General features: G+C 40.2%; 1 protein-coding gene across 1 annotated transcript in view; it reads left to right on the top strand.

The window, feature by feature from the left end:
• cacna2d3 (calcium channel, voltage dependent, alpha2/delta subunit 3) overlaps positions 1 to 14,512 on the top strand; it is a gene marked incomplete at its 5' end in the record, with an annotated part of 42,053 nt that extends 27,541 nt beyond the window's left edge. The window contains 24 exons of the mRNA XM_079511416.1: positions 3,240 to 3,311; positions 3,464 to 3,544; positions 3,750 to 3,824; positions 6,409 to 6,492; positions 7,188 to 7,259; positions 7,379 to 7,440; positions 7,871 to 7,938; positions 8,088 to 8,133; positions 8,251 to 8,348; positions 8,690 to 8,783; positions 9,400 to 9,495; positions 10,278 to 10,399; positions 11,067 to 11,141; positions 11,227 to 11,288; positions 11,403 to 11,447; positions 11,556 to 11,618; positions 11,889 to 11,959; positions 12,125 to 12,200; positions 12,610 to 12,650; positions 12,757 to 12,812; positions 13,273 to 13,390; positions 13,518 to 13,628; positions 14,043 to 14,127; positions 14,361 to 14,512. Coding sequence (XP_079367542.1) covers positions 3,240 to 3,311; positions 3,464 to 3,544; positions 3,750 to 3,824; positions 6,409 to 6,492; positions 7,188 to 7,259; positions 7,379 to 7,440; positions 7,871 to 7,938; positions 8,088 to 8,133; positions 8,251 to 8,348; positions 8,690 to 8,783; positions 9,400 to 9,495; positions 10,278 to 10,399; positions 11,067 to 11,141; positions 11,227 to 11,288; positions 11,403 to 11,447; positions 11,556 to 11,618; positions 11,889 to 11,959; positions 12,125 to 12,200; positions 12,610 to 12,650; positions 12,757 to 12,812; positions 13,273 to 13,390; positions 13,518 to 13,628; positions 14,043 to 14,127; positions 14,361 to 14,456 — 1,869 coding nt within the window. The 3' untranslated portion in view covers positions 14,457 to 14,512. The remainder of the gene's footprint in view (positions 1 to 3,239; positions 3,312 to 3,463; positions 3,545 to 3,749; positions 3,825 to 6,408; positions 6,493 to 7,187; positions 7,260 to 7,378; positions 7,441 to 7,870; positions 7,939 to 8,087; positions 8,134 to 8,250; positions 8,349 to 8,689; positions 8,784 to 9,399; positions 9,496 to 10,277; positions 10,400 to 11,066; positions 11,142 to 11,226; positions 11,289 to 11,402; positions 11,448 to 11,555; positions 11,619 to 11,888; positions 11,960 to 12,124; positions 12,201 to 12,609; positions 12,651 to 12,756; positions 12,813 to 13,272; positions 13,391 to 13,517; positions 13,629 to 14,042; positions 14,128 to 14,360) is intronic.
• Positions 14,513 to 15,965: the final 1,453 nt, after the last annotated feature.

Genomic DNA, 15,965 nt, shown 5'->3' with positions numbered 1-15,965 from the left:
ACTGACTGTGTACTTCACTTGTTTCCCATCTAAACATTTGGCAACATGTGGCTGAGATTAATTCCATAAATCCCATATCATATTTTTCTTGTTAATCTATTATTGCATGGTGAGTGGATCCAGAATTCATTAACATTATTATCAAATCATGCCTCAGTGATCATCCAATTTTGTGCTACTATAGGACCAGCCCGGATTTAATATGCATTGTCTAAGGGATTTTCTAATAACTTGTGACATACTGTATCAGTTGTCCCGTATCAGTATGCATAACTGATACATAATGCTCCAACATACAGCTTTATGAAAACATATTTAAAATAATTGATATATCAAACATGCCATTAGATGTTGTAGACACAACAATCATTAGTGGTAATTGATGAGTCTGATGACATACAGTATGTAATGGATAAAACATAGACTTTTTAAATAAATGTATGTTCATGATTTTGTAATATTTTCATTGCATCACTACAATTACATTTAGCTGTCTTCAGCTATATAGTATACGAGATGTATCATCTCGTTTTCGAGAGGGTCCTTATCACAAGTATACAAAGAGTACAATAGACAGAACATTATAACAAATACATCCATGCATACATAAACAAGGACAACGTAACAAAAACAAAAGCTCTCCTGTAACTGGCCACTCCCACGTCCCACCCACAGTGAACACCCACAAAATAACAGACTTTTTGCATTAATATACCCATGTAAAGCTAAATGAACAAAAACAAAAGCAAAAACTACAGACCCTTACATACCTGCACATGCAGATATTAACATGTGGTCAGGAGGTGCACGCACATCCCAAGCTAATTCAACGGTACTCGAACAGAAAGAACAAACAGCAAAATAAAGAAGAAGTCTGCACAGTACACACCGTTTTGTAAGCTCCCCAGAAACTTGAATTACCATGGCGGGGAAAAAAACACACACCGTTTCGGCCTCTGTGGCCTTCGTCAGGTATACTGAATTGCAGCGCATATAGGACAGGTATATATAGAGGTATATGTGGGCAGACACAAATTCATATGGGCATATATTAACATGCCCATATGAATACACAGAATACAAACAAGCACTTTGGAAATTAAATTGCAGTGTATTCCATAAGATTCACAGAAGGCAGAGAAGGCAATTTGAAGCAGGAGCAGGATATTTGAAGATGAGTAAAGATAGATGCTTTTTAAGGAGTTGCAGTAATAGATGTAAGGGAACTGGGAACATTGTTCCAATCGGCTGGGGCTTTATTTTAAAAGCATGTCGACCAACTTCTTTACTGATTTTGGTGGGGTTAGTAAGGATACAATTTATGCCTTAGGGCTTAGGTTGTATGGTGAGCTGTAAGGACGTATTGTTTTAGAAAGGACACCACCTCAAGATAAATCTGCAAAGACTGTTCTAAATTTCATTAAGTAGAATTTTTCAGAGGTATCTTGATAAACAATATCTAGTCTAATATTGGTAATATTAACTGTGAGATCATTCTTTTGCCGACCTGAAGGGTGAAACATACTACAATTTATTTTCTGCACAACAGAAGTAAGAGTTGAGGATCTTTTGAGCTCATCCACTTTTTCAAGTGGTGTGCTATCTACAATAGCAATTGTGTGTGTGTGTGTGTGTGTGTGTGTGTGTGTGTGTGTGTGTGTGTGTGTGTGTGTGTGTGTGTGTGTGTGTGTGTGTGTGTGTGTGTGTGTGTGTGTGTTTTAGGGCTTTAAGCAACTAGTCGACTATTCAACTAGTCGACTAGTAAAAGGAAAAACGTTTTTTCCCTCCGATTTTGTAGGCCTCAAGATCAGCTAGAATACTACATTATAGTCACCAATGTACACAGTTTTTAAATGTACAAATATTATTATTAGAGAGCAAGAGAGCAAGTTTCGGTCTTAGACCTTCTTCAGTCGCGAGATCGAAACGTTGCTCTTTAATAAAAGCTCTTGAACCAGCAAGTGGCAGTGTGCGGGTCTCCCTCCTTCTTTTATGTCTCCTACCTTGTCGCCAACGCACCTGCTCTAAACAAGAACCGGGTGTGCGGAAGTCTTCTCTTCATAAGTGTGGACAGGAAAAAAAAAGAAGCACAGCGTTAGTTCATACAGGACACGGGTGTCTGCACGCCCCAGCTGTAAATCAGCCTAGCTTCTTATTCCTCATTCACATCTCTGATGATCATTACGTCACACATCCATACATTACTCCAATCAGAGCTCATGCTCTTAACAGAGCAGCCCCTTTAAATACGGCTTTGCATTCACTAGATCTCTGCTTGTCTTTCTACCTGCTTCGCATGCGCTGTGCTTAGCTGCCTCCTCCACCCCAGCCTTCACCTGTCTGGCATGCAAAGACTTGCAGTGCACACTGTCCCGGGCAGCGCACCCCCCGCGCCTCCGCCTCCCAGTTCTTCTGCCCCTTTTTCCATACGGTTGTCATGTTTTCATTTTACTTTATACCTGATGTAAAGAAGCCTTAGTGCTTTTCTGGTTTTATCCTCCAGTTTTTGTATTGACCTATTTACAAATGTCAATCAAGCTTGTTTGTTAAATGTAGGCTAATTGTACATATGCGGTAGACTAAGGTATGTAGTTATTAATGCCTGTAGTTATATGTACATAGCATACTTTTCCGTGGGATTAGCCGAAGCGATAGTTTATGCAATAATAACAATATAATTTGAAAATGTATAGATGTCTCTTGGAAGTGCATGGAAGCCGGCGTAGGCTTTTTCCAATTGCTTATATAATTATATATTACTTATATAATTCAGTGTTTTAGGCAAAGCGATGCATGCCTAATTATTATATTGTGTATGTTCATTCCATACCAAAACTCTATCTCGCGCGCGCGCGTGTGTGTGTGTGTGTGTGTGTGTGTGTGTGTGATTCTGATCTGTCATCTCTGAGCGTGTTGACACTATACACACACGCAGAAGAATTGGGAGGCGGAGGCGTGGGGGGTGTGCTGCCTGGGACACTGTGCATTGCAAGTCTTCACGTCTGGCATAGGCTCAGAGTCTGGCATAGGCTCAAATACTCATGCTTTTACTGTATGTCTGCTTATTCAAGCTAAATCTCAATGTCAATGTATTGCTCATGTATTACTATTGTATCCCTGCTTTAACATTCCCTGATTTTGCTTAGCATGCAGCTTGGACAGAGAACATCTACCAGAGCGGAGCCTTTAACGCCAAGTTTAACTGTATTCCATTTGTTGCGTGTGCGTGTGTTTTACAGGTGAAATCAAGTGCCGGCCCCAGTCTGATGACTACAGTATCCATGCCTGTCTTCAGCACAAAGAATGAAACAGTACGTGAGTGAGCAAGTGTGTTCATGGGTGAATCACCGTGAATGAGAAAACATGTGTGCCAGTGCAGCAACCAGCAAGTGAGCAAATCAGTGAGTGTCTCATACAGTATGTAAAGCTGTGTATGTGTGTAACCTTTACTGTTTCCATGCAGAAGAACCAGGGTATTCTTTTGGGGGTGGTGGGCACAGACATCCCACTGCAGGAGTTGATGACCGTCATCCCTAAACATCTGGTACAGTAGCCTCAGACAAATCTCTGTGTGATCATATTATTGTCTTAATGCGCATAATGTGCATATTACTGTATGTGAATGTGAGCAATTAGACCAGCTGAGTGGTATTTCTGCTTTAATGAGATTTTGAGCTATAATTGATGTGCAGATCTTATCTTTCATTATGGTACCTTTACCTTACATCACTTTTGTTTTTTTTCTCTAGTTAGGGATCCATGGTTATGCATTTGCCATCACAAACAATGGCTACATCCTGACCCACCCGGACCTCAGACCACTGGTAACTTGCTTTCTTCAAATTCAATCCACACCAAAAGCACACTTATATTGCCAAGCTGCACAGTGCACACATCCTGACCTATCCCTTGTTCTCTCTGCACCCACTGTGTCATTTCTTTAAAGTTGTCTAAGCCAGTGGTTCCCAAACTTTTCAGGTCGAGACCCAAAAGAGAGATTAGACGTCTGCCTGGGACCCAAACAATGAAAATAGCAGATCTACAATCTCACAACACGCTTCGCGGCGAGTTGTGAGTTTGTAGATCGGCTATATTCACTACTTTTTTTTTAATCCCAAAGTTTTATCCCACAATTTTAACCCTTTTATTTTCACCCAGTGTCAATTGTCTAATGTAATCCTGGGCGCTACACTCCCTCTGCCAACCTGGGGAGAGCAACAGACTGACCTCATGTTTCCTTCAATGCTTGAGGAGTCCAAGCTGCTTCTTTTCACCTGACAGGGGGGAGTTTCCCCGGTAGGACGTAGTGCGTGGAAGGAACATGTTATTCCAACCAGTTCCTTTCCCCTCCATCAGGCGCCCCAGCTAGCCAGGGGGAGGCAGTTTAGAGACCAGGATTACTGCATGTTTTTCAAGGTACCTATCCTAGGGGACACAGGAGAACATGCAAACTCCACACAGAAAGGCCGTTTTGCCAACCCTACATAGGGTATAGGCACTGATGACGCGGAGGAGAGAACAGTCAGAACACGCCCCCATTGGGAATCGATCCCAGGACTTCTAGGCTACCGACTGTGCCACCGTGCCCCTGGCTATTCACTACTACTCAAACATTTGTTTTCTAATTTATGGAATCGTTTTAATTTATTTATTTATTCATGAAAGATTTTGCATTTTATTATTATTACAATTATTATTATTATTATTATTATTATTATTATTATTATTATTATTATTATTATTATTATTATTATTATTATTATTATCATTATTATTATTTTCTGTTTTGACATTTACTTGTGAGTCGTGACTCATAAAAATGTTGTCCGTGACTCACAAATGGGTCCCGGCCCAGTGTTTGGGAACCAGTGGTCTACTCTAAGCAATAATATACATAATAATAACTGCAATGATAAAGTGAAAGCCTCCTCCTGTGATGAGAGGGAGCACAGACACACAGGTCAGGAGGCTCAATGGGCTGGTTAGTCTGTAATCCCCACCTTTTCCTTTGATGTATGCATGCAGGGATAAGGGCCACTCATAGGGCTGGCTGGCCTGAGATTTCCCAGAGGTAACTTAACACTCCCTGACAGAGACCACAGACCCTGGGTTACACTGGATCTATGGCTGTGTTAGTGGATCTGTTTGTGTTAGTGCTAACCCTGTGTGTGCAACTCTATCTGTGTCTTAGTCTGTATCACTTAATGTGTGTCTCTATGTGCCTAAGAATTGTGCTGTGATTGTTGTAGTTGGCTTGCAGAGACCTGCGGATGATCTTTTTTGTCACCCGAATCCGCGTGTGTATATTTATAATCCGCCCGTTATCCGACCGCATTAATTAATTATTCCAATTTATAAATCCGCAACCACCCACCGATTGCGCGTGGTTGCGGATTGCGAGATTTTGCAGAGATTTTGTGCGTTTTAAAAGCTATAATAAGCCTATAGAAATAGATAGATGCCATTCATTTATTTATTTCACACATTATTTCACCCACGGTTTATCCAATATTAATTTATAATATATTTGAATGACCCAAATCCACCCTAAACTGCGGTTAACCGCGGCAACCGCGGCTAAATCCGCTATCCGCAGGTCTCTATTGGCTTGTTATAAAGCTTGGAACAAAGTGCTGTAGCTACTGTATGTCAGACCTGTCCATTTCCTGTGTTTGATATTGATTTAGACCTGTGTAAGATAGTTTATCTTACCGGTGCATATGTGATTTATTTTTTGTTGTGTTCAAAATAAGTGTCAAATAGCACTACATTCCGCCTCATTGCTATAGAGTGACTTTGTTTAGTAACAGGGGGTCTCCCTACTCCCTGTCACTCCAGCTCTTCAGTAAACTGAATATGCATTTTCAGTCACTCACCTTAAACAAATGATGGGAGACCCCTGGTACTGAACAAACACACAAGTCTATAGCAATGACTACTATCAGAACATTTAACAAAAAAAATGTTTTCACTACCTACCTTTAAATATATGATGCCAATTTATTTCATAAGCAGTTGCCTTGTATTATAAATATTTTAGTGAAATTATTGTTACGAAACACACACAGTTACGACACCAAATTAGGCCTGATCAAAATCCTATACACGATATGACCGGGTAACATAAATCACATTAGCGTTAAACATTTATTAGGGGGGGGGGGGTGATTTAACCACTTTAACCCCAGCATGCCTATTCTGTGGGGAACATTCGCCCCAAAAACTCTACAAGCTTGTAGATTTGGTGTTGATGGAAAAAAGCGGTCAGAGTACAGTTATAACTCAAGTCCGTTTCTCTAAGAATAGAGGGTTCAAGTGGTTAAACTTTGATCCGTTTGACTGAGAAATGTGATGTGTTGTCAGATAAGTCTCATTATTAACATGGGTGCCTTGTGTGCCTCTGTGCAGTACCAAGTTGGACGGAAGAGGAGAAAACCCCTATACAGCAGTGTGGATCTTTCTGAAGTGGAGTGGGAAGACAGGGATGACTTTGTATGTTTCTACAATCCAATGCCTTCTCCCAGAAATAATAATAATATACTAATCATTCACAATTGAAAAAAGCTAATATGTACAGTTGGAGGCCATCGATATTGTCCTTTTCTTTTTGCTGAGGTTTGCGTGATCTGCGCAAAAGGACAGTTAACCCATTTTGGGCGGGAACCCCTTTTGGTGTTTTAAACATTATGTTATAATTTAGCTGTTGAAAAATATCAGATCTACAAGCTCATAGCGCGCCACCGAGTGGCGCGCTACGAGCTTGTAGGTCTGCTATTTTTGAAAAATCGTGAAAATATTTATTTCAGAAAACTGGAGGATGTATAAGGATTTTTTTAAATTTTGAGGTCAGGCCTAAATGGGTCAAATGATAAGGGACAATATTGGTGGCACCCAACTGTACACGTACAGTATACCAATAATATTGCATAATACAGTTATAACTGATACATGGTTGTGAATTCATACTGTAACTGCGTAGCAGGTTTGAGTCCTTGTGCAATCAAAATATAATGAAATTAAGTGGAGTTCGACCTTCTAGCAACTCGACGTGGTACACAGCGAAATATGGAGTGTTGATTTACTGTAACTGAATTTCTTTATAAATTGACCCTTTACTATGTATAACAACGTGTGTCTGCACACGCGTGCGTGTGTGCATGCGTGCACGTGTGTGTCTTGTCTCTCAGCTGCGCAATGCAATGGTGAATAGAAGGACAGGGACTTTCTCCATGGAGGCAAAGAGGACAGTGGATAAAGGGGTGAGACCGGGGTTAAGATATACAGTATTTTCTTATCAGACGAGAGCCAGTCTTTCTGTTCACCCTGGACTGCATTCCACTAATCTAATCTAATCTCCCTTGTTCTGATGTTCTTGCAGAAACGTCTCCTAAAGATGCACAACGACTATTTTTTCACAGACATCAAGGGAACTCCATTCAGGTGCAAAAATAAGTGTTATGCATTTACTCGATAGTGTTTCTATAGTCATTGTAACTTGTTTCCAGTTACAATGACTGTGTGCCTGTTAGTTCCTGTCCCGAGTTAACTTCAGCAAATAATTTTAACATTTTATGATTTTAGGAATAGCAGCTCTTTTGGTAACAAGCACTGGCCAAATGGTGTAGGCTGAAACATGTTGGATTCGTTTTATCGTTTAATTGTTCTTCTAATGAAGCCATGAAATAAAGTTTTTAAGTTAGTTGTTGGTGTTTCTCCAGTGGTTTGTTTTGCAACTTTTTACTGAAGAGCATCTTCGAGATCACTATTCATCCGGTACCTACTTGCTGTTTTGTTTTTAATAGGCCTATAGGCTAATTTGAATATTGACTAATTCAAAATAAATATTCTTACTTCCTGTTTTTGTGTCTAGTGTTGGAGTGGCTCTGTCCAGAGGCCATGGAAAGTACTTCTTCAGGGGAAATGTATCAGTTGAAGCAGGTATGTCACCACGACTTTGTCCTATGACTAAAACGCTGAAGCATGGCATGATGCTTATCTGTACCCGTTGGTTGGTAAGGGCACATATCAGTCTACTCTACCCAGACTGAAGATTACTTAAGCATCGCTGATGTCCATGTGTTTTCCAGGGCTCCACGATCTGGAACAACCAGATGTCGCCTTGGCAGATGAATGGTAATGCAGGGGTTATGGAGAAGGGCATTCATGCGTTATATAGGTTATTGCCCTGTAATCATCAGGGACACTGTGGCCTTTGATATAACAGTGTGGCTCGATCTGCTTGGACTACAGGACTTACTGCAATATCCTGGAGCATAATGAGCACCGTTCCCTGACCCAGATCCAAGCCATCAAGCTCTATCTCACTGGGCGCAAACCACACCTCAACTGTGAGTGACATCTTGTTGAATATCTATGCTAATTAGGTTACATACAGCTTCAGACACACCATATAATCTATGGAGTGAAATTAATCAAACCCTATTCATCACATGAAACATGAAGGCACTAATCATGGAACTGTGATTAGTACAAATGAGAATGAAGCTGAAGAAGGCCTGACTCTAAAACCAGTATTGAAGTGTGTTGCACTGCAAAATCCTGATTTAACACTGATTTTAAAAAAGGGCCCGTAAGAGAGTGCAGAAGTGGAACCGTGTCCTTAATTTAATGATTTTACATTGTGCTGTCAGATCATTGAGTAAAGCCTGTCCTACTGCATCCGCTGCAGGTGACAGAGAACTGATCCAGGAAGTCTTGTTTGATGCTGTGGTCACGGCTCCATTGGAGGCCTATTGGACCAGCCTGGCCCTCAACAAGTCAGAGTAAGCAAATCTCCATGTGGGCTTAGAGTGTATTATGTTTTATTATAGTGAATGTAGAATACAAGAAAGCTCACTCCCAAAACCCAAAAGACGCAGCCGTTTTGTAAAATGATTGAAAACCACATACGTGACTTCCATATGAATTGAAATGGCAGCATCCCCCCGTCCTCACCTCCACGTATCCGACACGTTGTCTCACGTCAATATGTGAGTTGCCTGCGAGTGTTCCGCCGCTGGGGGCGAGCGCTCAACAAAAAATGGGGGCGAGCAGGTATTTGGACGAGCGTTCTGATTACCTGTATAGGCTATGTACATACTGTATAGCCCTAAGCCCCGTGAGCGTTTTCAACATTGTCCTCTTGTAAGGACAGTAAACTTCATGTAGCCTAGCCTATACTTGAATTAAAGAGATTGTTCAGAAAGGGGAATCTTAAACTGTGGTAATTGTTTTGTTTTAATAACGTACTGTAAATAGATTTGCATCAGTAAGACACCAAGGATTTTAACCTTTTGTGAAACTTTCCTTCTGTGAGACTTCCCTTCCCTTCTGTGAAAGCACTCAGAATGTAAGCAGTGATGTTGGCCTCAAATTCATTGATCTTTACTACACATACAGAAACTCAGACAAAGGAGTGGAGATTGCTTACCTGGGTACACGCACCGGCCTGTCCAGAACCAACTTGTTTGTTGTCCCTGAGCAGCTTTCCAATCAGTGAGTGGAACACGAACATTTTTCTAATAATGTTTTTGTTTGTTTTTTTCTCCCTCTGCTTGGTTCCACATTACTTGATGGATTTAATCATTAATGCCTGTTTTAGTCTTAGACTTAGACTTTGTCGTAGACAGTATCACTCAGTGGTAAACAAAAGATCTACAAGCTCTGAACTACTAGGAATTAAGCATAACCAGTGGTGGACCATAATAAAGTGAATTTAGGCCTACTCGAGTACCGTACTTATGAGGACACTTTGGTAGAGGTTTGGGTTGTGTACCTTGCCATGATGTAACTCCAAAGACGGGTGAGATATCACAAATAGTTGCTCCATTGATTAGAAATTGATAATTCAAAATATGCTCCTCATTGACTTTGTATGTACTGTATGCTGAAACAACTCTCAACGTCACTCTCTTAGCATGTAAACAAATGTAAACAAAGCTGAATCTGACAATATACTGTAGTATAGAACAACACAAAACCTCATGCTGTTGGGTTTAACTATATATTGGAAGAAAACAGGACTGGATCCACGGATTCCGAGCTGAATCTTCAAATAGTGAAATCAATAGGAAATTGACATTTGTACGGTATAAAAAAAAAACTTTCACTTTGCGCAGTAATATTTGATCAGATGTATCTACTTTCACATAATGGGGTTGAGTACTTTGTGCACCACTGAACATAACTCAACAGAAACAGACACCTGTGTAATGAAGTAAAACAAATATATAATTATCCACGACAAATGGACAAATCCGTCCATTCTGTGTTCTCAGAGACTTCCTGACAGCGAAGGACACGGAAGGGGTCTTCAATGGTGACCACTTCCCTCTGTGGTATAAGCGAGCAGCAGAACAGGTCCCTGGGACGTTCGTCTACTCAATTCCTTTCGGACAAGGTATGCAGAGTTCAGTTCCAGTTGGTTACATTTCCCCATTTCCCCAATTGATAAATTGACACAGGATTGTACTGTGCAGGGCAAAGTTAAACGTTTAAGTGTGTAGTCTATGTTCCATCATGAAACAGAATTATGTGATTTTTGTTGATTTGTTCTGGTTATCATTCCATACTTTAGCCACTGTATTACTTTCACTCTATATGTGTGTGTTTTTGGGGGAATTGAACCTGTGACTCGCTGCCAGGCTTACATTAGAACCTATGTGGTATGCGCCTTAACTAGGCCATTGGCGCCCTGTGTGTGTGTGAGTGCGTGTGTGTGTGTGTGTGTGTGTGTGTGTGTGTGTGTGTGTGTGTGTGTGTGTGTGTGTGTGTGTGTGTGTGTGTGTGTGTGTGTGTGTGTGTGTGTGTGTGTGCAAGTGCGTGTGTGTGCACGCGCGCGTGTGTGTGTGTTTAGGATATGGTAATGCATTTCCCATGTACTGTATTCCTTATTAAGCTTTGTTTAATTTAGGAACATCAATGAGTATTTTTTATCAGTTTAAGCACCATTTCTGTTTCACAGTTAGATGGGCCTGTGGCGCCATCTAGTGAGCAACAAAATATTCACCAATTAGTATTATTGGAATGGGCACAAAACATTATCTGACTTTTCTATTCCCTGACAGCTGAAAACAAGACTGTGGTTTTGGCCAGCACTGCTATTCAGCTCCTAGATGACAGAAAGTCTCCAATTGTTGCTGGTAAGGGTCTCAAAATAAGCGTTCATTCATTAGTTATATTTTCATTGCGATGGATTATATGTACGATTTCTGTGTCTTATGTTAGCTGTAGGCATCCAGATGAAGCTGGAGTTCTTTCAAAGGAAATTCTGGACTGCCTGCAGACAGGTAACTTTACAGACTGGTGTGACACTGTTTAGCCAAAACAACAACAACAACACCAATTTTCATTTACTTTACTATAGTTAACAATAAATTAACTGTTTACTGATTTCTGATTAGTGTGCAGCTCTGGATGGGAAATGTAGTATTAGCTGTGATAATGAGGTAAGCACCCTCTCTCTCTCTCTCTCTCTCTCTCTCTCTCTCACCTGTTACTGTAATGTTTTGTCACCTTGAAATCCAGACCTAATGTATGTTTTCACCACCTGACAGGACATCAACTGCTACCTCATAGATAACAATGGATTCATTCTAGTCACAGAAGACCACGCTCAGGTATTGGTTGTGCGTGTGTGTGTGTGTGTGTGTGTGTGTGTGTATGTGTGTGTGTGTGTGTGTGCGTGCGTGCGTGTGTGTGCGTGCGTGTGTGTGTGTGTGCACGTGCGTGTGTGTGTGCGTGTGTGTGTGTGCGTGCGTGCGTGTGTGCGTGCGTGCGTGCATGTGTGCACGACGTGCATGCGTGCGTCCGTGTGTGTGTGTTTGCGTGTGTACTGTACGTATGTGTCCTTTTCTATGTGTTTTGAGTTGACATAACTTCTCTCTTAGACAGGGCTCTTCTTTGGAGAGGTGGAACGTGCTGTCATGAGCAAATTACTCCAAATGGGGTCCTTCAAAAGGTCAGCCCCCCAAAAAACACCCACAGTCCTTTCCTAGTAGTAGTAGTTGTAAACTTGGCCCCGGCATTCAGTAAAGGACCTCATGTCTACAGCACATTACACATTTTGAATGCCTGTTTTCCAGCACATTACAAATGCCTGTGTTCCTACTGTACATGTCTGCAGGACATCTCTGTATGATTACCAGGCCCTCTGTAAAGAGTATGCTGGGAGCAGTGACAGCTCACGCACTTTATCAAATGTAAGTATAAGCAAATTAAGCATCATACCGTGAGCAAATAAGAGTAGAATAGTGGATAGTAATCACGGACCCCCCCCCCCCCCCCACACTTTACACAAAAATGTCTTTGCTTGTAAATCTGCTATTTGACCAATTGAAAGGAGACAATGGGAATTAAATAAGATTAACTTGAACTCTTTGCTGTGAATGTTTCAGTTCATGTTTCTCTCTGGTCTCCCATTTCCTCTTTGGTAAATTTGAAACTGTAAGCCCTTAGTTTTACTGGTAAGAAACCACACAGGCTTGATGGACTATGGGCTTGTGGTCAAAAGTGTTTGTGTTTGCAAGTTACAGGGAGGTAGTACTGCAGTCTCAAAAATTACATTATAATAAACAAAGATCCTCAAGCAGTCTCTGTCCTGTCTTTCAGCCCTTCTCAGTTGTGAGGTGGCTTTTGACTGAGCTCATTATGTAAGAACTACACCACCATCCAATAAGAACTATTTATTTTGCATGGATACCTACTGTAACGGCTATGAATCTAATTTGTATAGACAATAACTATGTCTGTTTACAGTTTTCTGCTGGAGTTCAATCTCTACAGCTGGTGGAATGTTGATCTGAATGTGAAAGGTAAAGTGAACATCGCAATAGGACTGTGTTTGCATGAAAAAAGATAATTTTTCAAAAAAGTGTATTGTAGTATTTGTTAAAATGTCGTTTTTATGTGGGCACCCCCACCAGTTCATTAAGTAGCCTGGTTTGCCTGGTGGGTGGTGATGGGTGGTGATCCACCTGAACTTAAGCCGCACCCACAGCTGTAGTTGTATGATAAAGGGGGAGGGGTTATGTGAGGGGCTGATAATGTGATGTCACTATATTACTGTTTTTTTCATTGGCACGTTTGATTGTCAAGTGTTCAGCCTCCAGGAAGAACCCTAAATACAAAGGGAATACATTATTGCACATAAAAACGACTCCAGGGTGTCTAATGAAGTATTGTCACCTCATAGACACATGAAAAACTGGAAAAATACAAAAATTGTGGCACTCCATCTTTAAACTTGTTGGAAACTGTGTTTTCTGTATTCAGCTCAAAGGCCTCATGGTAAAACCAGGATGGTCCCATGTGATACGGTGTATCCTGCCTTTGTCTCTGAGCGCACCATCAAAGAGACAACAGGGAACATTGAATGCGAGGGTTGTGTCAGGTACAGTATAGCCTACTTCAGAAATTACAAATACATTTTGTTACAATATGTTGTTGAACTCTACAGTGGTGGATTGTATGGTGTATTTCTCAATCTCATTTGGCATCTCTCCATCCCTCTGCTGCAGGTCTTTTGTCATTCAGCAGATTCCCAGCAGTAACCTCTTCATGGTGGTTGTGGATAATAAGTGTGACTGCAGCTCTGCGCCTGCAGTTAGCATGGATCCCATTGAAGTAATGTATATCCTTTCTACATCAAACTGAGGTGACTTTGTTTACACACTTGTTCAGTTTAATTTAAATTAGTAGTTCTCAAACTTTTTCATTCAAAAAAAGTGGGCTAATTAAAAATGATCTGTCTAAAATTACACAGATGCTTTCCCGGTTTTAATGGGTTAAATCATAATATAAGACACAATACATTTCACATTTCACACAAAGAAAATGCATATAATTCAATGTGAGAGTAGACGTGGCTTGTGGCTTGCTTGTTTGAGTTTGTTAGGTTTACAACTTTACATCATGCCAAATCTGTCTTGTCAACATGTTGTAGCTATAATAGTATAGCTATGATTGAATGTAGCTATGTTCTCTATGTTGTGTTCTCTATGTTGTGTTCTCTATGTTGTATTCTTCACCCTTAACCCCTTTGAACACAATGAGTCACAAAAATGTGACAGACTGAAGTTTCAGAAAGACAGGAAGAAACCAGAATCATGTCATCCTTTTCACGCTGAGGTGAGTTTATGCTCATGCATTTGTTGCGAGATAATATGAATTAATTATAAAATGTAATGAATTCCAAATCACTGGAGGAATATTTACTATTTACTACTTTATTTATCCAATATAAGAGGAAAATGGTTTTAAATATAGTACTTTTTACTGTACTCTGTAGCATAACACGAGATAAATCTTTGCACTGCTTTACAATTCTGTATTTAAAGCAGAGTTCATCTTCTCTTCTGCAGGAGAATGCCATGGAATGTGGGTCAGCAACAGGCCTCTCCTCTACACTCACAGCAGCACTGTGCTCCCCGCTGCTAGCGTTTCTCATCAGCAGGTGACCACCATCATAGAATAGATCAACCACAACCAACAGAGCAACAAACACAGCTTGTAACGCATAGATCAAGGCCAGTCAGAGCTGAATTTACTGTTAGTACTGCATCAAGAATTATTTCCCCATGTCAATTAAATCCACGTGCATTAATGCATAAGGAAAACACAGATGTGATGCAACATACTGTGTACACTATCAAGAGACAGACAAGAGTAAGCCTAATGTGGCAGCGGTGGCCGAACGGATTGTGGAGCGGTCTTGATACCGGAAGGTCGCCAGTTCGAATCAGCGGTCCGACACGTTAAAATTACTGAAGTGCCCTTGAACAAGGCATTGAACCACTACGATGAAATGTGTTCTATGAGCAGGGCCTGGCTGGAAACAAGTTCTTGAGCTTAGCCCAGATACCCTGGGTAAATATAGTAATCATCATCATCATCACTCGATCTGCTCAGTGACTTGAAGGCAGCACACTGCAGATCGCAGCAATGACAATTTACAGTTTCTTTCCTCAATGTATGAAAGGTATGAAAATATATATATTTTGTCAAAGTATAAAAATAGGTTATAATGTGGATTGCTGTCATCAAGTTTGGGCATTTTCTTTCACTGTGAGTGAAAGAAATATGATACAAACAAAATTAAAAAGATAAAATGTAATTTGCGCTGCACTTTTGGTTAGCAGTGTATGTTAGCAGAAACCTGCTGCCGTAATATGACACATTAATGCTGTGATCTTTTAATTTTTTTCAAACATTGTAGCTTCATTTTGATGATCTGTTTTTTTCTTCAAACTTCATTATGGATCATATGAAATACAGATGAGAAAAAAATATATTGTTGGATTTATTTTATTCTGCCAGCTTCTTTTCATGCGGCATTGGATGCATGTTGAAAACAAAGAATATGTTTAAACAATGTTATATTAACTATAAAACTAGGCATAATTTGTCACATTGACCCATATAGGCCTACTCATAAACAGTACTTTGGCAAAAGCGGCTGAATAAAAACAAAGACATATTTTCCATCCCAGATTTCTTATTTACAATGTTTATGTGTGTGTGCGCGTGTGTGCGCGTGCGTGCATGTGTGTGTGGAGGGGGAAGCAGCAATTACCACAATGATAAACACGGCAGGAAATCATACTTTATGCTACAATGAAAATGAAATGCTAATGAGCCACTGATACCACAAGATATAAACTGAAAAATACACATGAATGTAAAATGTACATGAGTGAAACTTATAAGAAATGTTAAAGGAAATATGTATTACAGGAGTGTCAGTAGTGGACTAAGACAGAAAATAAATAAGAAAGAGAATTTTGCATCAGAACCACAATAATTCACCTTAAAATTTAAAAAGTTATGGTTGTTTTAAAACTGATTTTCATAACTAGTTTGTCCTTTAGCATTCTTGTGGTTAAGGCCATTGCTATGTGTTTTGGTCTTTGTTATCAATTTCTTGTTCATGTAAAGCATTTTGTAATTGTGTTTTGAAAATACTATAT

Source organism: Electrona antarctica (assembly GCF_951216825.1).
Source record: "Electrona antarctica genome assembly, chromosome: 9".
NCBI classification, from domain to species: Eukaryota; Metazoa; Chordata; class Actinopteri; order Myctophiformes; family Myctophidae; genus Electrona; species Electrona antarctica.
Note: the sequence above shows the minus strand (reverse complement) of the source record. Positions and strands in the feature narration are given on the sequence as shown.